The following is a 26754-nucleotide window of genomic DNA, read 5'->3' as shown; positions in this document are numbered from 1 at the left end:
GCTGATATTTAGATCCAGGACTCCATCATTATTCCTTGTTAGAATATGAGTGAGCAGCTTCATATTTATTTTTCTGCTTTGCTGTTTTTAATAATTTTGTTAATAATTTTGACATTATCCTTTTGGTAAAAAAAAAAAAAAAAAGATCATAAATATGTTTTTTTTTTTTTTTTTTTTAATGATTATTTTGGTCTGACACCCACTAGCTCATACTTTATTGAAATATTTAATAAAAGTTAGGTGGGTCCCATGTGATCCAGATTTTGTTAATCCAGTTCATATTAGGCTTTGTGCATTTTCAGTAGTTTATATGCAGTTTACTGTACCCAGATGTCCCAAACATAAATTTAAATGTATTTTTGGTTGAGGGTGTATAGATCATTCAACATTCAATCAAAAAAATAAAAGAAAACAGGTGTACGCGACGCAATTAAATAATATGGTTGGAATATTATTATTCATATATATATATATATATATATATATATATATATAGATATATATATATATATATAGACAGATAGATAGATAGATAGATAGATAGATAGATAGATAGATAGATAGATATGATGAACGGCAACTCAAGAAAACTTCAAAAACGTACCTGAATTTGCATTCAGAAGCTAGTAAGCTGTTTCAGTATGTGAACAGAAACAGTTTAACTCCCCCTTGTCTATATTTCAGGCACTTATGTGAACAATTGACCACTTTCTTAATGAGTGGGTGGGTGTGAATGTGCTTTATTTGGACTAGGAGACAAATGACACTCAGATTAACAGCCCTGCTTCAATGTAGTGTCATTAGGGGTGGTACGACTATAGCCAGGTCAGATCTCAGAAGCTAAGAAAGACCCATTCAGTACAGGGACTTCCAAGAAAAATGAGATGCTGCAGGGAATGGTGCCTCCATTGTCATTGTTTAGTTCAGCATTTAATTTTTAAGAAGCTTTTCAAACTTTGAATACTGTCCTCTGTGATGGTCCTCCAACACCATCTTCTAGTTTCAGTAAAGTTATGACTGGAAAGAAAGAATCTGGGGAGTATAATAGGTGTGGACCATCATGGAGAGCTTCGCTATGTTGGGCCCCTAACCAATACTTTAAGTGCAACACAGAAACCACAACCAGAGAAGCAGTGGAATTGTTAGCGACACCAATAAAATCCTTAATTTTTACAAATTGAAGTAAAAACAAAATTGAGAAACATACTCACATACACTTGCTATTTTCACTTTTCAGACATACTTTCTGTACCAAGCTTTTAGAAGCAATCCTCGCATTGTTTCACACTTTTCTTACGGTATTTATATATGTATACATTTTTATATTCGTACTGAGTTAGAAATACTGTATATAGTCCAAAGTACTTATCAGCCCTATTGTCCCTTTTAGATTACATTTTTTCGTCGAGTAGAAGTAACATTGAAGTTATTCACTCTCTTTTGAAAGGCTCACACTAGTTATAGTATGTGCTCTGTGAGAGTGTGACCAACCACTCATGTGTTTTCAATGTGTCTGTGTGTGTTTGTGTGCTTGTGTGTAGACATTTTCACAAATATCTGCTATGTATATATCTGTTTTTGTTTCCCAATGCATACAACACATGCACACACATGTTCAAAATTCTGGTCCTTACTTTTTCCATCTGTGGTTATGGTTATTTTTAAGAAATAGCTATTTAGACAAATTGTCAAGTTTCTTTAAAGGTCTGCCCTAAATTTTAATGACATAATAGTTTAATTTAGATGTACCTTTAAACATAAATCTTGAGGTAAAAGAATAAGAGTATTACACTACACAACTGTTTCAACAATATGAAGATATTGAAACTGTCATTTTGTTTCTTAGGGTTTGACCTCTGCAATGTGTGAATGAGTCTGTTTGTGCCTGTTTGTTTGTGTTTACGTCTCTTTGTCTACGTGTGTGTGTGTGTGTGTGTGTGTGTGTGTGTTCGTGTCCAATGGCAAACCCAAATACCAAAGTCCACCAGTTCTCTTCAATACATAAAAAAGGCTCTATCCACTTAGCTCTTCTGGCTTGGATGCCCTTGTGTTTCTATAAAGTGCTATGACAGGGTTCTTTTGACAAACAAAAAAAAGAATATTAAATTAACACTCCTCAGAACATATTCACTTCCTATCTGGCAGCCCCAATATTCTTGTACTGGCAGAGGAGCAGGTGCTTAAAAGTCTTTTTAAAGGTGGCATTGCAAAGTGCATAGCAGGCTGGGTTTATGGTGCTATTGATATAGCACAGCCAGTAGCCAATAGTCCAGACAGTGTTGGGTATACAGCTGGAGCAGAAGGTATTGATGAGCACCATGACGTTGTAGGGGGTCCAGGTCACAATAAAAGCCAGGAGGATAGCCAGGATGGTCCTAGTGACCTTTTTTTCTCGAGATGGGGGTGCCTTCTTTCTCTTGGGAGGCTGCTTAGTCATCTTGATGATCTTGCGAGCTACTATGTTCTGATTCTCAGAGCCAGGGACAATTTCTGTTGTAGTGTTGGAGGTGGCATCCTTGGGGGACTTTGTGACGATTTTGATGCAAGTGAGTTTGGAGCCTTCGGCCTTTGCCTGATGATGAGGAGGAGGCTGGCTGGGGATGGCTGGTGGCTCTTTGCTGGCACCCACCATCTCCTCTTCCTTGAGGTTGGAAGCCATAGCGCTGACAGAAGTGGAGTCATTGGAGCTCTCCTTCTCTTCTGCTTGGCCACAGTTCTGCATCACTCCTTCCTCACCTTCTCCTTCCCCAGCAGAGGATGGAGCCTTGCCATTCTGCAGCTTACCCTGGTCCTGGTTTAGGAGATGCTGGCTCTGGTCCTGGTTTAAGGCCGTGCCTGCTTCCTCTGCACTCACGTTGTTATTGCAGGGTTTGGGGATTTGACCTTGCACCAGGCTGGGGGAGACGGTCTCACGGTTGGCCAAGGGTTTCCGGTGATTCTTCTTGATGCGGCTCTTGCTGGCCCTAGAGATCTGCCAGTAGAGAACCATCATGATCATGACAGGTAGGTAGAAAGCAGCAATGGCCGTCCCAAAGGTGACCGCTGCATTGGAGAAAAACTGGATGTAGCACTCTCTCTCAGGCACGGTCCGTCCCCCGACGATGAATTGCCAGAAGAGGATGGCTGGGGCCCAGAGGATGAAGGACAGGACCCAGGCAGCAGCAATCATCATGCCTGCCATTTTGTTGGTCCTCTTCACGGGGTAGCTGAGTGGCTTGGTGACGCAGAAGTAGCGATCAAAACTGATGATGAGCAGGTTCATCACTGATGCATTGCTGACCACATAGTCCAGGGCCAGCCACAGATCGCAGACCACAGGCCCCAGTGGCCAGTAGCCAATCACGGTGTAGACTGTGTACAGGTTCATGGAGCAGATCCCAATGATAAGGTCTGCACATGCCAAACTAAAGATGAAATAGTTGTTGATAGTCTGTAGATTCCTGTTGACCTTGATGGAAACCATAACCAAGATGTTGCCAATGACAGTGACCAGACTCAGTGACCCGGCTACCAGGACAATGAAAACTATCTCAACTGTCTTGTAGGGGCTCTCTGGAAGGTTGGCATCTGACACATTGCCAGAGGAGGCATTGGAATATGTTGAGTTCTCCATTTCAGATTCTTTTATCTTTCAGTTATTATTCTGATGCGACAGAGATCTGGAACCACCTACACCTAGAGAGAGTGAAAGAGAAAGATTAGTTTTGCAAATCAAATGATTTAGTATAGTACTGCTGTGCTTCTTTTAAAATTAAGCATCACATTGATGGAGTTTGGTATACTGGATATGTAAGGATCTGAATTGTTTTCAGTCTTAAACTGTAGGTGGCACAACAACCTTTGTGGTAAATCAAAAAGAGGCATTTGTATTCTCCTTTGTTTCCCACTTGTGAGTAATCTCTGCCCGATATGTTAAAATCACTCAGAGAACAGGAATGTTCTTGCAAGACACATTTTGAAGTTAAACAAACCAACAGGGCACAAGACGCCTCAGTGTGAAAGAGGCTTGGGCTCCATTCCCAGTCCTTCCAGTCATTTACTCATGCCAGCATCTCTCTGACTCAGCAAGACATGGGTAAATATATGTGGTGGGGGTTACGGAAGGTAGTTTTACCATAATAATATTGGGAAAGTGCTTGCCTTATCATTTTTTTTCTAGCAAAAGTGTAGCCAACTATAATAAAGCATACTGCAAACATGGTGAAGCACATATAAGTAGAGGTCTACTTAAATTGCGGTAAATTTATGTATTTTTCACAGGTAGGTTGCGGAATAAAATTAGGATTTCGCTGACATTTCACAGACCTGTTTAAACATTAAATAAACCTAAGTAGACAGTATTTCAGAACACTATAAAGTCTAGAAACAGTGGTACTTGCTTCCTTACTAAAACAGAGTGCTGGCATTTGTTAAAGGCGAGTATGCAGCATCCCCCTGCAGTTGACTTGCCCATACATTGAGACTGCACGTCTGCATCCACTGAATTGGTTGGAAGTTCAGGCAAAGCTTTGCCAAGTTATAAAGATGTGGAAATCGATTAAAAACAGCCCCAAAACTCGTTTACCTAATGGCATCTGTGTTTGTTTGTTTTTTGCTTAAGTGCAATGCACACAGGACGTGAAGGAATCAAAAAGGGCTATCTACAGAAGGAAGATACTGTATGTAGTTTGCGTCGCTTGCGTTGTGTAGTAGTTCATTTAAACAAGGTTTTTTTTTTGTCCCTCTTCATACTTGTTCGGTATGCATTGGCCCCTAACAGTGACCCTTTAAATTTCATGATTTCCGCAAAATTGCGATTTAGATAGACCCCTACATTAAGCTTTGTAAATCCAAGAAAGGTATGGTAAAAGCATTACAAAGCATGGTATATTATGGTAAATGCATAATAGAACCATGTGGAAACTGCAAAAATACTGTGGTAAGCTTTCATAGCTATGGAGACTGAAAGTACAAATAGCAAGAAACCCAATGTGAAATGCTATAATCCTGAAATATATGTCCAGATTATCTCAATACCGCACTTTATTTCCAGTGCTGTCACACTCTGATAAAAAGGTCTTGAAATACCAATAACATGCAAATGTATTCTTGTATGCAAATGTATTCTTGTAGTTGTATATGTACTAAAACAGAATATTACTATACCCTGAGGAAATGTCAGCAATGGCTTATTGAGGAGCTGGTGAAACTGGACCAAGAAAAAATAGGTCAATTTAAAAAAAAAAAAACATTTTTAGCTTCTGGTTTTGCCAAGAAATTGCTTGAATTGCTGTCAATTCAGCTTAACAAAACAGTAAAAGTCTCCAAATGCTAGACTGTTCTCTTCTTTGAAATGATTGTAGCTAACAAAGTAATTCCATAAATGTGCCATACCAGGCACAATCATATAGGTCTCAATGTGCAGTTATTAAAGAAATATATGTTTTAGCAAACATGGATTTTCATTTTAAAACATGATGGGCCCAATTTTCATGACATCGCAAAGAGCTGGTGCTAGCGCTGGAATGTGATTTTGGAGCCAGGCTTTGCGTCATCTTTTTGCCATGCACATAGGTTCTTTGAGAAATGACCTCTCTTAATATAATTTCACAAACCCACTTATTGTCATGTTTTGTGCAGCCTGTCAAATGCTGCGTGGCCGGGCTTTACCAAGTAACCACAGGATATAATTAATTTCCAGCACAACTAACAGCCAATAATCATCTCGGCTGATAAACTGACATTTTGTGCAGCCTGTCAAATGCTGCGTGGGTGGTCTTAACAGGATTTAATTCAGTTACAAAACACCAACATCATTGTGCTATTTGCGAAGCATTGAGAATGTCGGCTCACAAGCAAACTGATTTAACTAGCAAACAAAAGGCAGAGATATTACATCTCTGTGAAAGACACAAAAACTTTTGTTTGCTGAGGTTGCAAAAAAGTTCCCAATCAATCCACCTACTGTCAGAAAAATTTACAAAAATCGAAACACTGTTTTACAACAGTCCAAATGTCACCCGAAAACGCCAATGCACCAGTCATGCAGCTGATGTTGATGAAGCTCTGTTTCGATGGTTTCAATCTGACATAGCCTCAAACCTGCCTGTTAGCAGAGACATCTTAAAAGCCAAAGCTGTCAAGTTTGCTGCTGACCAGAATGTTGATGACTTTAAGACAATCAATGGGTGTCTTGATCGCTGGAAGAAGCGATACTAGATTGTGTTCAAGAGAGCTCACGGAGAGAAGATGCAGATGTTTCTTCTGCAAACTGGATTTAAAATCAACTGCCTGCTATTTTTCAGCGCTACAAGTCAGATGATGTGTTCAATGCTGACGAGACAGGAATTTATTATCGTGCTCTGCCTAGTGGTTCCCACGTTTTCAAGAAATCCGTGCACTTTGGAGACAAAGTTGCAAAAGACTGGGTTGAGCTCATGGTTTGTTGCAGTATGACTGGTGACAGGAGGACACATCTCTCAAAGCACAGCATCTCCGTATTGCGCTCATTGTCGATAATTGTCCTGCTCATCCTCCTATCAAACTTGACACCATTTAACTGATTTTTCTGTCACCAAATGTAACCCCTCTAACCATGTGACCAGGGGATCATCTGAGCACTAAAAGCACACTACTGTCGATTGTTTCCAAATTATTCCAAAGATATTAAAACTGTTTTCCAAACCTGTGTCTCTTTTTTACACCTGTCAGACAGTGAGTGCATACATCGACTCTGACTAACAAGCAAATTAGAACATAAGAACATAAGAACGTTTACAAACGAGAGAAGGCCATTCGGCCCATCTTGCTCGTTTGGTTGTTAGTAACTTATTGATCCCATAATCTCATCAAACTTCTTGAAGGATCCCAGGGTGTCAGCTTCAACAACATTACAGGGGAGTTGGTTCCAGACCCTCACAATTCTCTGTTCTGAATGCCCCTTTATCTAATCTCCTAATCTAAAATATATCTGATATCTGCCAGTTACTGCAGGCAGATCTGGAAAGAGATATGGGAAGATATAACGCGTTGCCTGTTGCATTAAAGATCATGGCTGCAACTTTTTTGCCACTGGTTCCTTTGAGAGGACTGTAGGTGCTGCTGCAGGTATTAGCCAGTCGGCTGTAAGCGGTGCCATACCTGAAGTTACTGCAGCTTTAGTAAAGCGTGCAGGGCAATGTATCCATGGCTTATGGCACCATTTTGCAACCCAAGTATTCCTGCTGAACACAGGTATAATCAAGCCATCACCTCTGCTTGATCTGTCATTGATTATACATTTGGAATGTTAAAAATGCATTTCAGATGTTTGGATTGGTCAGGTAGTCCACTACAATACAGTCCTCAGGTCAGCAAGTTTGTTAGTGACAAGTTGTGTTTTTCACAATATTGTCATATTGACCTTCCAGATGGGCACAAGCTTTTGGGAACATGAGGCTTTTAGCTTAGGTAGCACTTTTAATATGTATTAATTTAGCTCACACACCCTAGTCTCTGTAAGTTGCCTTAGATAAAGGCGTCTGCTAAATAAACAAATAATAATAGGAAGAAACCTATGCATTATTAGTGTGGCACATTCTACCAATCACACCGGTTTCACGTGGAAGTCTCACCACTCCCTGACACGCAAGAGGGCAGCAGTGTAGAGTAGTGGTTAGGGCTCTGGACTCTTGACTGGAAGGTCGTGGCTTCAATCCCAGGAGGGGGACACTGCTGCTGTACCCTTCAGCAAGGTACTTTACCTAGATTGCTCCAGTAAAAACCCAACTGTATAAATGGGTAAATGTATGTAAAAAATAATGTAATTGTATATAAAAATAATGTGATATCTTGTAACAATTGTAAGTCGCCCTGGATAAGGGTGTCTGCTTTCCCCAGGAAATCACTGCAAGCCTGTCAGAAACAGATCCCATAGCCTAGGCTCTAATCCCACTGCCCTATCAGTCAAGTGGTGGATGGATCTGGGTTTAGAAGCAGAGTGAGAGTAGTTTTTGTAAATTCATGATGTAGGTGCTTTGCAGACAAAAATAACTTAAAATAAAACCACCCCAGCAACTCATTACAGTGCAAATGTCATTGAGGATATTGTAAAAGATGGGGCTTACCCTTCAACTTAGAAATGCTGAATTCATCTCTGCCACCCTCTAATATGGAAGCAGCAGAATCAGTCTTAATGCAGTTCATATGCTTTCCGTCAATAGTTTGTGAGTCAATTTGCAGTCCCCACCAAAGTTATAAATTGCCCATTAAAGGTGACGGAAAGTAGGTTATCATGACCTACATCCACACCATACAAATTCATGTGTGATAACAAATGACTTTTGAACAGCTTCATCCAGGCGCGTAGCGTCCATTGAGGCAGCAGAGGCGGCCGCCTCGGTAAAAATCGGTTCAATTCTTAATTGTGAAGACGAAAAAAAAAAAAGATAAAACCCAAAACGTACCCACTTTATTTCTTAATTGTGTCAATTTGATATATAAAAATTAAAAATAATATTTGTATATAGCCTATATAGGCTATATAAAAATATTATTTTCAATTTCTTCACATTACTGTTATCTCGGGCTGTACAGACACTGCGGTATGTAAAATTCGCGCCACAAAGACGTTTCTCATTAGTCAGTTTCCCAAGTTACTCTGTACTCTGGTTTACAGTGCAGCACTAACATGAAACAGAGAAAAAAACAACCAATTACACATTTCCTTCTAAAGAAGCCAACTCTTGGTAAGAATCAATGTTAAGTGAATTTATAATTTATATTATTGTTTTTCCCCTGCGCAATGTGATGTTTAGCTGCAATACGTTTTGATAAACCTTTTCTTTTCTCCATGTAGAATGTTTTAACGCCAGCACAGCAAAAACCCAAGTACCTGTTTTTATGATGACATTAAATGTGTAGCTAAACCGGGATAGCTGGCTGTATGGTTGTGTTTTTTTTATTTATTTTTTCTCGCCACTTTAACTGGACAGTCAGCTCGTCCAAGTATCACCCTACCTGCCATAGCATAGCGTTTTATTATAGCATAGTGGCTGTGTATTTGCATCTATAGCGACCCGGCCTGTGCGCTAGGCAGCACCAGGACCTCTGCGACCGGTTTCCCCGCCTGAAGTACTGTACTACTTCCTATCATCGATTTATATTGACAAAAGAATATTAGAATTGAGTGAGAAACTGTGTAAACGTTCAAAGGAGAGCTAGCGTTCAGAGGTGGGAACATCACATTATTATTATTATTATCATTATTATTATTGTTGTTGTTGTTGTTGTTGTTGTTGTTGTTGTTGTTGTTTTTGGTGAATACCTTGTCAAAGTACTATAGAGTTACACAAATATTGTTCACGAACAGCCATTATATAGCTTAAACCCAGCCGTCAGAGTCCAGAGCTCTAACTACGATTACCACAGCCAGGGCCGGATTAACCTTTTGTGGGCCTGGCGCCAAACAGATTTGTGGGCCCCCATTTGTGGAACTATTGTAAAAGACAGGGGATCGACACAGAAGTTGTCTTTGACACATCACGTTTTTGAGCGCTGCTTACATTTTTTTTCAGAATTTTCTTAGTCACTTGTTCCTTGATGTTTACTCTCCCGCTCTGAAACAGTACATGCACAGGCAATACACCTGTAGTGTACACTCAAAAACACACTACTAGGCACTTTCAAATCACTCTCAAGCTCAAAACACGTTGCTTTTTACAGTTATGGTATTATATTTGTATTTTCCCCAAACGTTTTTCAGCTGAAGTGAACTGAATTAACTAACATAACAATGTACTAATAGAAACTGTAACCGTACAAAGAAACACACGAACAGACGAATATAGTAAATTGGAATCTGTGGCTAATGGATGCCTTCCTTCAAGCATACTGGTTTTAGTTCCTTTGCTTCAAAAACAACAATCATTCTCGAGGGATTACAACATGTTTTGAATATGTTATCTTGTTTAATACAACTTTTTTAATGAACAAAAAAAAGTTGAATTAATATTAAAACAAATAGTAACATACTGATGTACATACTGATAGAATGTGGCTCACCTTTGTTGTTTTTTTGTGTACCTTGTGTTTGTACATTAGTTAGCCACCTGTAATGAAAAAACGCTGGCACTGTCTCCGAAAATTAGCCTTTCTTCCCTTTAAGTGCATCTGGGTATTTCCTGTTAAATAACTGAATATTTCTTGAAAGTTGGGCTCTCCTTTTCCACCAGTCACAGTGTCAGCACCAGTCCCAACAGTGCAAGCACCAGTCCCAGCAGTGCAAGCACCAGCCCCAGCAGTGTCAGCACCAGTCAGTGTCAGCACCAGCCACAGTGTCAGCACCAGCCCCAGCAGTGTCAGCACCAGCCCCAGCAGTGTCAGCACCAGCCCCAGCAGTGTCAGCACCAGCCCCAGCAGTGTCAGCACCAGTCCCAGCAGTGTCAGCACCAGTCCCTGTGTGCAAGCACCAGCCCCAGCAGTGTCAGCACCAGTCCCAGCAGTGTCAGCACCAGTCCCTGTGTGCAAGCACCAGTCCCAGCAGTGTCAGCACCAGCCCCAGCAGTGTCAGCACCAGCCCCAGCAGTGTCAGCACCAGTCCCAGCAGTGTCAGCACCAGCCCCAGCAGTGTCAGCACCAGTCCCTGTGTGCAAGCACCAGCCCCAGCAGTGTCAGCACCAGCCCCAGCAGTGTCAGCACCAGCCCCAGCAGTGTCAGCACCAGTCCCAGCAGTGTCAGCACCAGCCCCAGCAGTGTCAGCACCAGTCCCTGTGTGCAAGCACCAGCCCCAGCAGTGTCAGCACCAGCCCCAGCAGTGTCAGCACCAGTCCCAGCAGTGTCAGCACCAGTCCCAGCAGTGTCAGCACCAGTCCCTGTGTGCAAGCACCAGCCCCAAGAGTGTCAGCACCAGCCCCAGCAGTGTCAGCACCAGCCCCAGCAGTGTCAGCACCAGTCCCAGCAGTGTCAGCACCAGTCCCAGCAGTGTCAGCACCAGTCCGTGTCAGCAGCAGTGTCAGCAATGTCAGCACCAGTCACAGCAGTGTCAGCACCAGTGTCAGCACCAGTCACAGTGTCAGCAGTGTCAGCACCAGCCCCAGCAGTGTCAGCACCAGTCCCAGCAGTGTCAGCACCAGTCCCAGCAGTGTCAGCACCAGTCCCTGTGTGCAAGCACCAGCCCCAGCAGTGTCAGCACCAGCCCCAGCAGTGTCAGCACCAGTCCCAGCAGTGTCAGCACCAGCCCCAGCAGTGTCAGCACCAGTCCCTGTGTGCAAGCACCAGCCCCAGCAGTGTCAGCACCAGTCCCAGCAGTGTCAGCACCAGTCCCTGTGTGCAAGCACCAGTCACAGCAGTGTCAGCACCAGCCCCAGCAGTGTCAGCACCAGTCCCAGCAGTGTCAGCACCAGTCCCAGCAGTGTCAGCACCAGTCCCAGCAGTGTCAGCACCAGCCCCAGCAGTGTCAGCACCAGTCACAGTGTCAGCACCAGTCCCAGCAGTGTCAGCACCAGTCTGTGTCAGCAGCAGTGTCAGCAATGTCAGCACCAGTCACAGCAGTGTCAGCACCAGTCCGTGTCAGCAGCAGTGTCAGCAATGTCAGCACCAGTCACAGCAGTGTCAGCACCAGTGTCAGCACCAGTCACAGTGTCAGCAGTGTCAGCACCAGTCACAGCAGTATCAGCACCAGTCTTACCAGTCAGCAGCAGTTACCAGTCACAGCAGTGTAAGGCAACTTAAGTAGCAGTGAACCAAATGCATGTCAATAAAGGTATGAACCCATCTACTTATTAATAGTGATCTTATATTCTTGTCCTTTTAAAATAACATATTTCTGACAGTGTCAAAATGGTCATTTTAGGTTGCTGTGGTTTTGCTGGGAGACAATTAGTTTTAATCTTTGAAATAATATGGGTCATCAAATTTTAACATTAACATCATCATCATCCAAGGGACTTAATATTGCTTTGCAGTTTGCATGAACAGTCTCCAGGCTTTATAAGATGATAACTTTTACCTTTGTAACATGAACAGGATCTGCAAGAGGTTTGTTCAACCTCAGTAAAAATCTAATCCTAGCTACGCCCCTGTCATCAAACCCTGATGTCTCATCTACCCGTGTGTCTGCTGTAACAACAATAGAGGGATCCTTCACCTTACTGTTTAAAACAATTTCAACAAATAATTCATTTATAACACAGTCTGTCTTCAAATTAATTTCTTTATGGAGCACAGTATATATAACCACGTCCTAGAACTATACCCATGTTAGAATTATTTGAACAATAAGGAAAGGTCCGTTTATAAGTAAACACCGGGTTCCCAGAATGGCTTGTTAGGTAAAAGCATGTACAGGTATTGGCTCTCGCGCTCCCGCAGGTTTGGGAGGCAAAGTTTCTCCTCACTGCACTACAGCGGCCCCTGCTGGCCATGTCTGCCATCAGAAGCACTGTTAGCTACACTGAATTATAATTAGGGCTTCTGTTTTTCGGGTTTTATTAATTGTATTTTTCAGTGCTATATTTAACCATTTTTCGAGTTTTATGTAAATCATTTTTTTTCGGGGCTTTAGTTTTTGATATACTGTATGAAATTAGTGTTTTTGGTTACTTTGCAAAATGCTTGAGCGTTTTTTTTTTTCTGTCAAAATATGTATAGTAGTAACTCGACAGTACTTGCACACTTAAGTTGTACCTTCTTTCCATTGCTGTCTTCCACAAAGAAACCCCTATGGTCATGGGCACATTCTTCTGGGGTTTTTGTGTGTAGGCATTTTTGTACATTTTGCCACAATTCTGTTTTAAACCCTCCGTATCTTAACTGTAATACAGCTTTAAATCCCGCTAACAATCCTGATTGTAATCTCGTTTTAAAATCTCGCAAGTGGAGTCTCCAATAGAAATGTAGGAATGTGCTGTCACTCAGTAGTTGGGGCGGGTTTAAAGTATTCAGAACGAATCAATAGATGCAAGTCAGGAAGACGGGATATTGCCCAGCAGCACTGGGAAATGTATTTATTATTATTTTTCTAGTAGGTTTTATTTTTTAATGGGAATAGATTAACCATTTCCACAGTTTTTCCGGTGTTTGTTGGCTATCCACCAATTTCATTTATTTTTTTTTTGTATCAGGGGTGTTTTATCATGTTTTATCAGTTAAAACCGAAAATCAGAAGCCCTAATTATAATGAGTCAACTCTGAAACAACTACCCTAATACATTCAAATGTGCCCATAGTACTGTCTCAGGACTGCAGTTTCCAAATTTGATTTAGTCTTTGTTTATTCTTCTGTGCATTCTAATTGATCTTAAAGAAGACATTGCTGACAGCCTTCCCAATAGAAAGTTAGGGGGCTCATGAATCAACACAAAATAACATTCAAGCTGCTTCATTAGTTTAGCGGTTGCTTTATTACTTTAGACGGATATATGTTAATATTTGTTTTTTCCTATGATGTTTGTGTGCATGAGTTTACTGTAGTGGTGGCACCCAGCTGTGAATGTAATAAAATGGTCTGATTCAGCTCAGCTGCTTTATATAAATTAGATTATTCTGTCTGAGTTTTTCCTGGTGAAATATTTAATATAAATACAAATAAACAAAGGATAAGGGTCTATATGGACATTTTGCCTATAAGTGATGGCCAAAAATGTTTTCTAAGGTGGTAGTTCTATCTTTAATAGTCTTTTGCCACATTTTTATTTTTACCATGTTCATCAAATCATGTGTAGGACCTTTTAAGCTTTCTACTTTGCAAAGATTATAATGTTGAAAGAAGATGCTCACATAAAGAAAATGTATACAAAGTATGAAAAATGACTTTAAAATGAGCAAAAATTGCTGCTTACATAGGATCTGATACACATAAAAAAGGATGTGGCAATATACAACTTCATTTCTGCAAATATACCCTATGAAACTTACATTAAACGTGAAACCACTTCCGTAGTAAATGTTTCATTTTTGGCCATCACTTGCAGATAATAAAAGAAACTACGAAGCAAAACTAGTTGATTCCATAGGGTGATGCAAAACCTTTGGCCACAGATTAGGCTGTGTTATTTCCCTGAGTATTACTGAGCACAAGCCTTGTCTAGGTAATTGTGTGTGGACTCTGGTAACTGAACTGAGTCGTAGCTTTGCTGAGCTAAAGTGTTCATCTTTAGTCAATACTGTACCTAAGTTCACAGATGGCCTTCCAAACAGTTCCACACAATCTGAATCCTGGAATTTTATTGTTCAGCTTTCTAATTTCTCTCATCAAGAAAGCACATTTTTCCAGAGAAAGCACATTTTTAATCTTCCAGAATTTTCTGTCAACTATGATTGATGATCACCTGGGGGATCTGCCTCACATCATATATTTTTTTAATATAAAAAGTATGAACTTCATCCCTTGCGAAGTTCGCTTCAGAAGGTTTCAGAACCTGATACACACTGTACACAAAATGGATCGTTTTGTGGTGCGCGAAAAAAGACTCCCTTTCGAACATTGATCGCGCTCGATCAGTGTTTTTTGTAATACCAAGCAAGCCCAAATTTCCCACCGACTGCATCAGCAACACTGTTATACTGTATATTGTAATGCTCCATGAAAATAAACAGATTCACACAGGCAGTATTCGTCCAAACTGTTTATTGTGAACACAGGAAAAAGAAATAAAAAAAAGGACCGCTGTCAGCCGGGGATCACGGCAAATAAATAATAATAATAAAATAACTGTCTATTCTCAGTCTCTCACATGCTCTCCGCTTGAAAATGCCAGATAATATGTTCTTGTGTGAGTATATATTTATATTAAACATTTTTCTTCATATAAAGCTAGATTTTTTTTTTTTTTAAATAGGCAGTGTGTGATAGAGAGAGAAAGGATCGATGCTGCAAATCTCCCTCCCGATTGGAAAGGGCGCTGTGTAAGGGGGAAGGTAAGCTGCCTCCTAGATCTACCACCTCGGTGGTAGGTGGAAACCGGAAGGTGACCATATTAGGAGGGGCGCGTAGCTGCAAGTACTCAGGACGAATCCATTGCAGTCAGCTGCGGGGCAGCCCTCTATTGGAGAAACCATGGCGACGCGTTGGCTGCAGGGAGGAGTTTGCTGGGTACAAAGGGGAAGCAGCTATGTCAAAACCTCCCCTTGCGCTGAGAATGAAAAGCAAACGGCCGGAGCCTGTATTGTTTTTATGATCTGTTGGATTACGTGTGTTTTGTGATGCAGAGGAGGAGTGAGCCGCGGACCGGCAATATAAAGAGCACGTCCCTGCACTGCACAGCACAGCACCGCACCGCACCACTCACAGCACCACGCTTCTCTGGACCAAGAGCACTGCGTGCACAGAGAACGTGGGGTCGGACAAAGTCCCGTTTTTGTTTATTTTTTAAGAGAGCTGCCGTGTACCCCCCAATACCATCGCTGGTAAAGGGGTGGACTTATTGTGTTATTTGTTGTTATTTTTATTATTATTAAAACCCACAGACTGTTTTGGGAGAAAGGATTGTGTGGACTTGATTTATTTACTGCACCTGACCACACAGTGTTAATCACCGGTATGGCAAACTATATAACAGAGCCAGTGTAGTAATAAAATATGTCTTTAAAAAAAAAGTCTGCCGAGGCTGTCGTTAGTTTAGACTTGACTGTAGAAAGTGTTCAGTAACTCCTAGTTATCAACAGCATTTTGCTGTCGTTCACTCTTATGAATAGCAGGTTGACGCTCAGGACCGATGAAAACTTTATGCTAACGAGGCAATCGTTAACCTTTCTCTCAATTTGTTAAAAACATGCCTTCATAGATTAAACTAGCTGGGTATTAACATTGCTTCTGAATTATCTCTTATGAATAGCTACTGCCGTTAAATAGATCTGATCATGTACTCCTGTTTTCTCATTTTGACAGGTGTTAACCCTTTATGAATAGACCCCAAAGTGACTTACTTAGGACATTACATAGATGCAGCAGGAATGTACCCAACTCCTAAAAATGTAGCTGAAGTGAGATCTTTTCTTGCCCGGCTTAACTACTATGGTGAATTCATTAAGAACCTGTCTACCTTGATTCAACTGACTGAGCTATTAGAAAAAGGAAAAAGTTGGTGTTGGTCAGGAAAATGTCATTTGAGGAACCTAAACAGCAGCTAGTTTCTTCCACTGTACTAGTGCATTATGATGCTGAACTGCCTATCTGCCTGGCATGCGACGCCTCTCCTGTTGGAGTAGGTGCGATAATTTCTCATGTAATGCAGGATGAATCTGAGAAACCCATAGCTTTTGCTTCACGGATGTTAACGAAAGCTGAGTAAAATTATTCTCAAATAGAGAAAGAGGCATTAGGATTGTTTTTGGAGTGACTAAATTCCACCCATATTTCTATGGCAGGCAGTCTGTTCTCATTACAGACCACACACCTCTGCTGAAAATCAGACAGGAATTCCTTTTTTAGAAGCAGCTAGAATGCAGAGACGGGCATTAACACTGTCTACCTACCAATATGAGATACAGTACAAACCTTCAACTAAGCACAGCAATGCGGATGCATTGTCAAGGTTGCTATTAGCAAATCCTGATTGTAGAAAATCTGAGACCTACGGAATGATGGCAATACTGTATGTACTAAGTAAGATTTACTAGAATTATTTTGTTAGCACTGTGTACTTTAAGTAATGTGCTGTCTCACACCAAACTACCGAATAAACATGCCAACAGAGCAGCAGCATACGTAAACAAGAGGCTGGACAGGAAGAGATAAGATGTAATCTGTGCTAAAAATAATAACAGGTTAATGGAAATAGCTGCAGATAGGAAAGGGGGTATGAAGTAGCTGAGCTTGTTTTCGGAGTGACAGACTGCCACTACTGTGAAGAACCCTGGAATACAAGATGGGGGCTGTACAAGCTACCTATCCAATTCCTGCTGGAAATTACAGCAACTGCTAATTGGCTGGTGAGACGCTTTCATGCTGGTTAAAAATGGTCTAAAAAACACCACAATATGATATACAATCTGCATATGACCAGCACAGCATATAATTGTATCTGTAAACACCCAATGCCACATAAAAAATAGGCTTTTCATTCATATATATTGGTCTAGACAGTAGTTTTATTTTCTGCTCATTTTACTTTACAATTTGTATGCTCTAGTTGAACTACAGAAGCTTGACAAGATATATACTCTGCATTATTCTGAGACACACTGTGCATGCAGAGTGGGTTTGAGGAGAAGATCACAGCCCTGAGTTACCAGTGTTGCCTTTAGCTATTAATTGTATTAATATCAAACAAATTCATAGTTCTAACCAGACACAAGCACCCCAAGAGAACATAGCTATCGTTACTCCACAACTTCTACTACTGAGGATCTGTCTGCTTGACCAGAATCACAAGGGACGTGCTCTGTAATGAGATAAGATTTGTGAGGCAAATGGACTTCAAGGTTTAGATTATGCCAAGGGCAGAATTTTTCAGCGTTTAATAGCACCGCACCATAATATGTATACAAAATATATTTCTGTGGATATAGTTTAAACATATTGCACTTTCAGTGTTGGTGCAATAAAAAAAGTTTGAAATTAATGAAACTGTTCTAGACTCTTGTTGGCTTACAGTGCTCCCCCTTAATAAGACAGCACTGTATACTGCAGAGCCAGTAACGTATAAGGCAGCATGGACGTGGTTCCCATTTGTCCAATAATATCTAATTTAGTCATTCAACCAACAGGTCTAATTTTAGTCTCAACAAAAGGCAATTAGCAAGAATTAAACTATTAGGTTACTGTGACAGGGTGGACCCTGTCACTGGTTCGTATGCGGATGTGTGCAACTGGGACGTGTATCAGGAGATGCGTTGCTAGGCAACCAAGCAGATAGACTTGTCTGGCGCTAAGCGACTGCACCGCCATGCTACACAGACATCAAGGAGAAGAGCGTCCGCTCCGCAAGATAACTACTACGGAACCCTTCAACTGCAAGACGGTGCCTGTGAAGGCTCTGCCCAGCGAGGACTGTCGTAAAGACCCAGAGTCGCTGAGAGGCCGGGGCTTTGGAAGCAACAGCAGTAGGTTAGTTTAGGATCCCAACCAGTATAGAGAGGGTAATGTAGTGTAGTAGGTTCCTGGAGCAGGACGTCTCTTTTAATGAGGCTAGCGCTCGCCTTGTGTGACAAACTTCTATGTTTAGCTTTGATTTGTTTTCTTTATTAAATGTGACACTAGGGCTACCATTGCTGGTATCCTAGTGGCAGCACCTGTGTTTATTAAATTCGTGCACCTGTGCGGTGTGTTAACACCCAATGCTCTGTGTCTGTGTGACAGAAATACAATGAGTTCTGGTGATAAATCTTCCTCCCGACCTGTGAGGGCGCTAAAGAACGGGAGGAGAAGTATCTGGAAGGGCTGGCCTGACAGTTCGTTTCCGGGACCGGGAAGTGGGTCAGCCTGGAAGGAAGCGAGACTCTGTTGTAAGACCGTATTGATTTGACAGGTAAACAAGGGGCAGCTGCAAGTAATAAGGCAGCTGCAACCGTTTACCTAGATATCATGCGGGATTACATATAGGGGCCAGGGTAACGCTGTTCTTTTCCTTCGTTTGGGTTAAACAGGAGGAGAGAAGGACTGAGAGAGGAGCTCTCAGAAATATAAAAAAGGAATAAGTGTTACGGGTTGTGTGTTATTTCTGTCTGTCTATAATTGTCTGTCTTTTTGTCGCACTACTAGACAGTTAAAGCACACCTCCGGAGCTGTCGCCACAAAAGCACTATCCGGAGCACCACTGCACAGAGCACCTGCACGACTGAGTTCACCCAGGACTGGTGACCGTGCATTTGTTTTTCTGTTCAGGACTGTGTGGGATTATTCACGCTCCCCGTGCTTTACACATTGTTGTGTACTGCCGGGGATTTATTATTTGACGGTCGCCAGACCTGGAAACAGCACAATAAACACTTATTCACCAAATTATCGTTGTCTGTCTGTCACTCCTGCATCGCATCACCGCTACACCTGTTCCCCTTACCATCCACTTTGCCACAGTCTGACACATTATTATTCAGTGACGACCCACACACGTAACTGTACATTGAGTGTCTGTAACCACCCTTGCTGAAATGTGTGGTTACTTAGTATTTGCATAGTAAACGCTAAACCACATGTGTAATTCCAGTATGCAGTGCTCCCCCTCTTTATAACACTTTATACCGCCAATTATAAGGCGGCTCTCATTTGCCCCATAATCCATGAACACTTTCATTCTCGTTATAAGGCGGAACACAAATAGCACCGCATCGTAACTATGGCTCCTGACTATAGTATTATAAAGAGAGCACTGTTTAACATCAAATCGGGAAAAAAAAACAAAGTATCTACAGAATATGATTAGGGAATTGTAAAAATTGTGTTATGATAATGATAGATACAAGTACTATAAGAAACAAGTAGACACACGTTTCGCCTGGTACACAGGAGCAAGCAATAGCCGAAACATTTGTCTACTTGACCTAATTTGTTATTGTTTACCATAGCATTCTGAATGTTATGGGTAAAGATAGGTGAGAAAATAGGCAATGATACACTTTTAATGGAAATAGTTATTATAAAAAAGAGAACTGTGGCAGAATGAACAGTTTTGTTAAACTGTTTATTTTGGCCCTTGTGCCTATTCTTTTATTCCTGTGTTTTGTTAATAAACAAGCACACCAGTGCTTTAAACTGCAGCTTCCAAGCCTCTGAGTCTCATTCCTAATGCTATTCTGCCACAAGTACCCTAAATCTAATCCAAATTAACAATCATAACCTTACATGCTTTAGAGTTTGCTTTGACTGTTTGTAGAAGCTTCTAAGGAGAGAGAGGTCATGTTTTATCTCTGACTAAAGTTTTTCTAAATTTACCACATGCAGAGCCAACAAAATATCAGGGAACAATCACAGCAGTGCATACGTTGGTACAAGAGTTGTTATGTAAGTATGATAAATTGCATTGTATTGCAGTATAAATTAAAAGAATGAAAGGGAGTTTCTTATCTGTCATTCCTTAGTCGGTTAACATCCATTTCTACGTGCTCTGTAAAAAAATCTCGACTGTATTTGCTTATGCAATCATTGTTTGTTAATAAAGTATGTCTTCTGAAGTGGGCTTGCTGGTTGCCAGTCAATTTACAAAGGTTGATTCTTTCTGAGTACAGCCGATCCTCTTGATATCTGTCGCATCTATGCCTGCAAGCTGAATTTCTGACTAACTTAAAGCTGTAGGGTGCTGAATCTAGTTCCAAAACTATATATCAAATTGAGCCTGGTTAAATTAGCTGTCGTGCTCAATTCAGATTTTTAAAATAATGCAGTATCATCTTCTTATTCTTATAATATCAATGGTTCTCCTTTTTTTCCTTTCATGATGGTGAACTGGTGAAAAAGTTTCTTTGTCCAGAGAGGTCAGAAAGTATGGATAGTGAATTGTGAATATTCAAATATAATGCATTGTGATTTCTTCTCTTTTATGAGTGAGGCTATTTAAACAGAGGCTAGACAATGGTTGAGATTTGGCATGTCTGTAAACCATCTTTTGCAATGTAACTACCAACTTTTGCTTCAGTACAAAGAAGAAATCAACTCTGTTTATGGAGTCTGCGGTCCCACATGCAATGATGCCTCAGTACGATCCAAAGACAAGGAGCTCAATTTAGCAGCTAATGCACAGTACATGCAGTCTTTAAAATGACATGCTTGATGAACAACTTGCAAAAGAGTTTGTTCAAATATACTGCAGTGCTTAAAAAGGCTGAATTGTGAATAAGATGACAAAACAGACACCAATACATTATTTCCCACTGTCAAATTGAAAATGATTGTGGGGTACTGCAGTTTTATGTTGTTTCTATAGCTACCTAAAAATGGGTCCATTCTAGAGTTAAGAAGTGCTTTTCTTTGTTCTATACATATTCCTAAATACAGTATTGGTTCTAGCCACACGCAGCCCATGCAGTTGCATGGGCCCCAAGGCAGCAAGGGGCCCCTGTTGTCGTAGCTTAGTTACTAGAAAACTAATTATATTCACCTCAAGTCTGCACCAGAATTAATGATTTATTAGACATGTTACCGTTCTTTTTATCTAAATGCATGAACAGGAAAAACACAACGTGCATTGGGTTTCAGTATGTGCTTCGTAATCATGTAACCCACGATTTAAGATAAAAACAGCAAGACATAGTTTGCTATGGAAGGCCATCTGGGTCAAAAACGTTACTTAGTACACGTTCGAATATTTAGTACATGTATTGATTTGGACCAATCAGAATACATATATCTAAATAAATGTAAATTAAATATGCATTTTCTACGTAGGGGCTGGTCATTTTACAGTAGTACCCAGTATGGGCTGGTCATTTTGCAGTAGTACCCAGTATGGGCTGGTCATTTTACAATAGTACCTACGTCTGGGTTGGTCATTATTATTTTATTATTATTATTTATTTCTTAGCAGATGCCATTATCCAGTTGTGTTTTTACTGGAGCAATCTAGGTAAAGTACCTTGCTCAAGGGTACAGCAGCAGAGTCCCCCACCTGGGATTGAACCCACGACCCTCTGGTCAAGAGTCCAGAGCCCTAACCACTACTCCACACTGCTGCCCTATCTTCATCTTACAGGCATACAGCGTAATTACAAGAGTAGCCAATCACCTTCGGGATAACATCTTTTTAATTTTTTTTTTTATATTCTAATTATATTTATTTCAGTTTTAGACTAAAATGTTGAGTTACCATAGCTAATATTAGATTAAATGTCAGATCTTTCAGCAGTTGTTTAAAATTACATATTAGTTACAATGGGGTTACCACTGAATTAAAGCGATTTCTAAGGCTCTGGAACTGCCGGTTGATGCTCGTCTCGGAGGGTCCGGGTCTATACATCTTTCACTAGACTTTACCCAATGCCAAGTCCATATACCGCCATGAACTGGGCCGGAATGGCAGATGTACGACGACTTTTAATAGGATAATTTATTACATGTACTATTTTCTTTAAATTGATTGGTTCTCATTTCATTTTCAGTGATATGATTGGCCAAATTAGTACGCATAGTAATATGAATTACAACACGTACTAAAGTCAAATGAGAACGTGTACTAAATAACGCATTTTTGACTCGGATGGCCTTCCATAGTTTGCTTGCGTGTGTCGTCAGTGCTGCACACTTGAGGGGAATACACATGTAGGTGTCTCACACGCGTAAGGCTGCATGTTTGAATAAACCTGGAAACAAATTTTAAAATAAATGCTGATGTATCGTCCTCACCTTACGATGCTCAACTATATCTACAAGCGATATTTGTTGGGGTATCCTAACCTCGGTATTACCTTGCGTCTGCTTTTGACTGTAAGCCAGGAATCAATCAGAACAATAATGTACCTGCTCTTGCGCTGTCATTTCTTGGTGGTTTTATACCATTAAATATTTGTATTCCTTTGAGAAAATGTTCCTTTGCCCTTGCACTCTTTTCTAGGCATGTGTGCTTGTATTCACATCTTGTACATTAAGTTAATGCTGCTGCTATGGGGCTAGATATGACAAAGATATGTTGTTCCATTCAGCCTTTCATTTGCTAAAGCAGCCTTTAGCCATAAATGACCCTCTTCCTGGAATGCTCTGTGGGATGAAACAAAGCCTGTCATTGCCTCAGTGTTTCCGCGCCATTGTGTTAGATTATTTCTATCACTCTTGTAGATGTCTTTAGGTTGTGTTTACCTTTACATTATTTTCTCGGACATTTTTTGCATGAATAATAATGAAAATGGTGTAACAATTCGAGATAAATCAGCTTGAAAAATGTTCAGGTTTTGTTTCTGCCAAACACAGATAGCCACCATTTATTACACAGAAACAGCACAATTCCAACCCAAACCATGTAAATATACCATCAACCATGCCATTATACTGCTAAATGTGTAATTATAGCCATAGTTATACTTCAGCCCTGGATGAAACCTGCATCACAATAGAATTAGATACAATGTATGTGCCATGGTTCAGCTCAAACACATGACGCCACCTTATTCATCCTGAACTTACAGCATCTGTCATTTTTAAAATTCCACAGATGGAAGGAAACTTTAATATCCAAAGCATTGCATAAATTAAATAATTCAGCAACATCAGCTGGTAACCTCGGGAATGATTACACTTGTGATTATTAATGTTGGCCGAGTGTAACTATTCCCTTGGTAACCAGGCGCTGCAACCTAATTATTCTGTATATTCTGAAGGGATCTTGTGCATAATACTTTCTATTATCAGGCCTTTCCTGATGTAAGACTGCTAAAAATGCCTTATTGGTTTTCAATAAGCAGGGCTGTCACACTACAATGGCAATGGTTCTGCACTTGAAGCCAATGGAAGCTTATGAGCTGCCACAATAGCATAAACCATGTGGTGACTTTCATATTGGACATACCATAATGGTATGAAACAATACACACTGTTAATGGCTTGTACAGCTATACTCTTGCCAAGTGATCTTCAATGGCAGTGCAGTTGAACTGCAATGACTATGCAATGGTTCTGTACTAGTGAAGTTGCTATGGGATAAGCCATTACCAGAATCGTACCACATATTGGTATCCCGATGGGATTAACCGGTTCACACTGATAATCAATTGTAGCACCATATTATATCAGTAACATTGAGCTACCGGACCACTGTGCAATATTTGTTCCAAATCCATTATGTTGCCATTACCGGTAATGCTGTCACCTGTAATTGGTTTGGCTATGTTTTGTCTTATTGTGCTATACAGTATATTAGGTTGCTATCCTCTCTAGCCTTGCTGTAAAGCTCAATTCTCTAATACTGTCTCTGATAACCTAGCCAATCAATCTTTATCACTTCTCTAATACTGTCTCTGATATGTTAGCCACTCAGTCTTTATCACATCTCTAATACTATATCTGATATGCTAGCCACTCAGTCTTTATTCCAAAGCTGTGTGTTCCAATGCTGTCTTCAATAAATGTATTTTATGAACTCCACCTTCATGCTCCTGTGTAATGCTGACTGTGATATATACAGATGGTATACACTCAGTAGATGGAGTGTTCTAGAATTCATTCAGAAGTATGAGGGACAGCATTGGATTTCTACAATGGAAAAATATTTTGTATTTGTATTATTACCTTAAATGATATTGTCTGTTTTCATGTCTAATAGCAGTGTATTTGAGTGCTTTAAGGTGGGATGACAAAAGGATTTCAAAATATAACAACAGTCTCACAATCTAGGGATGTATATCCTTGCTGGGGGATATGGTAAGGTGCCGTTTCACATATATTTAGATAACCCAATTGTGATTAAATTAGTTGAGGATGTTGTTAAGTACAATTTATTGAGTGTGTCGGGTGTCTTAATCTAGGGTGTACAGAGGCTGCCCTTCCGACTATCATATTTACATATATCAAGAGAACAGCATATCCCATTGTGATCAAACTTGCTAAGGACATTATTTAGGTAATTGTGGTCGAGCAGCTGTTGAGTGGCGTGTGTGGTGACGTCACGGACCAGGAAGTACCAGAAACAAAACAATGAATGGGCGGGTGAAGCTGAACGCTACTGCGCTCAGTGTATTTATTAAATAATAAAACAAAACAAAAGATTCAAACAAACAACAAAACCAAAGGGCACGTTGGCCAAACAAATAATCAAACAAATAAGCGTGCTGGTTTTATTATTATTATTATTATTATTATTATTATTATTATTATTATTATTATTTATTTCTTAGCAGACGCCAAGAAATAAAGCACCAGCACGATACTTAGCAGTTGTTTTTAAATGGGTTTTCTCTCTCCTCGCCCTCTCCGCTCCCCGTACTCTCCTCTGTACACTCTCCCCTGCAGCATGGACAGCTGCAGGTTCTTATACTCTTGCTGAGGGGTTAACTAGCTGTTAATTATCTTATTACCCCTCGGCCACAGTCTGCACGAGTTTAGTAAGGATGCGTGACTGTCAGCTAGTTAAATAATCAGTAGCTGATCAGCCACGCATCCTCACGAGGTTTTTAAAATATAAAAACAATAACAAATACGCAGCGCTTTTATCCGCGCCGCAAACAATAATACAAAAACAGTGCACAAATATATAGGGGCGGGACACTCCGCCACAGTAATACAGATTATTGATCGTATCAGTGGTAAAAAAAGGCCGTCCTCATCGCACAACAGTGAACCCTACTGGCCGGAGACCGAGCACATTCAGAGTGGATAAAAAGCAGGGCTGATCTCTGTTCTCCGGGAGACCGCCCTTTGGATTGCTCTGTGTAAAAGCGATTCTGGCTTTAGACTTGTGAGATTGGAAGATGCTCACACGCTCTCAGAACGCCTGTGCTGGGGGGAAAAATTTATAAATAAAAATAATAATTGGTCACTCTAAAATGTATTAAAAAAAGAGGCTCTCTTTGTATGTCCAACTGTTTGTATAGTATGTTATACTTTGTAAATAATCACAAATACCCCTGTGATTCTTGTCGGGCACCCCATCATAATTTGGAAGTTTGAAGGCTGCCTGACATTCTGACTGCTGTAACACTAGAGAACCCATTGTGAAATTATCATGTGAAGGGTATATGGTTGATGTTTGTCCTTCCAATAGTCTGTCTGCACGTCACACTTATGTTTGTACATATATGTAGAAAGCCATATATGTAGAGGGCTGTGGATAGCCCTCTTTTATTTATTCTATTACCCTTTCCATACTTTTAGATGACATGGAAAATGTAATACCCCACTCTTAGCAAAAGCCATTATATCTATCACCAAGTCTGCTTAAATGAGAGAAAAAACAGACATTTCACTTTGCTTCCACAAACATCTTTTGAAGTTGTAAATTATTCGTGTCACTCTTCAGTATTCACACATCAGTAAACATCTGTTTGCTCTGCCAATTTCCTAATGCATACTGTGCTAATGGAACACATTTGGTTTTCATCAAAATCCCAGATCTGAATTGTCACCAGTCCCCGTAAACCAGTCAGTCTGAATATGCGTAGTTATTTAATCACAGCTCGGACTGCCTGGAGTCATGGAATCAGAGGCTCAAATTCCTAGTGTGTAGGCGAAAAGGAATTCCCTAGTAAGACTTTCTAATTCAGCAAAGCTTAGCAGTTTATACATGACTATGTCATCACTAATGAGTTGTTCTAAACTCTAAAGCGCATGTATTATTCAAAACTTTCAGAAAAAAAAGAAAAACACATAATTCTTTTTAGCACAAACATATTGTATTATATTTCTGCATGTCCAACACTGTCACATTGACACACTCTGAATATACACATGTTCTATTTTATTTCTTGGCTATACTTGAAGCTACGCAACACCCAGTATAGTCTTATTTATACTCTGGCGATGGCTTGCCATGGGTTCAGCGGGATGAAAGAGACATTGCAACAAGGGATTTCTTTGGCGTTGGAAAGGCAGTTTATTGCTGAATTGGATTGGCGCTTATAAGTGCCGTTGTTTTAGCTCGCAAAAAAAGAACAAACAACAATACATTTGTAGAGCATGTCACACATACAACTGCCACAATCAGACCATTTAAATAACATATTTAAATAACAGTATGCACATAATACAAAAGCAGCAATTTTAAAGTTACATTAAAACCCACTAAGATAAGAAATCAATTTTATAAACGTGTGTTTTTAGTCTTGACTTGAAAACTGTAATGGTCCCAGCTTCCCTGACAAATGAAGGCAGAGCATTCCATAATTTAGGAGCTCTACAAGAAAAAGCCCTACCTCCCGTGTTGCTTTTGTTGAGCCTAGGAA

The 26754-nt window shown here is 40.4% G+C and overlaps 1 protein-coding gene across 2 annotated transcripts in view; it reads right to left on the bottom strand.

The window, feature by feature from the left end:
- Nucleotides 1–521: 521 nt before the first annotated feature.
- LOC117419667 (muscarinic acetylcholine receptor M2-like) overlaps nt 522–26754 on the bottom strand; it is an 84901-nt gene continuing 58668 nt past the window's right edge. For both annotated transcript variants that reach the window (XM_034032656.3, XM_034032655.3), the window contains exon 2: nt 522–3675. In XM_034032656.3, the coding sequence (XP_033888547.1) occupies nt 2135–3613 (1479 nt within the window). In that variant the 5' untranslated portion in view covers nt 3614–3675 and the 3' untranslated portion in view covers nt 522–2134. The remainder of the gene's footprint in view (nt 3676–26754) is intronic.

The sequence above is a fragment of the Acipenser ruthenus genome, chromosome 14 (genome assembly GCF_902713425.1).
Source record: "Acipenser ruthenus chromosome 14, fAciRut3.2 maternal haplotype, whole genome shotgun sequence".
Taxonomy (NCBI): Eukaryota; Metazoa; Chordata; class Actinopteri; order Acipenseriformes; family Acipenseridae; genus Acipenser; species Acipenser ruthenus.
Note: the sequence above shows the minus strand (reverse complement) of the source record. Positions and strands in the feature narration are given on the sequence as shown.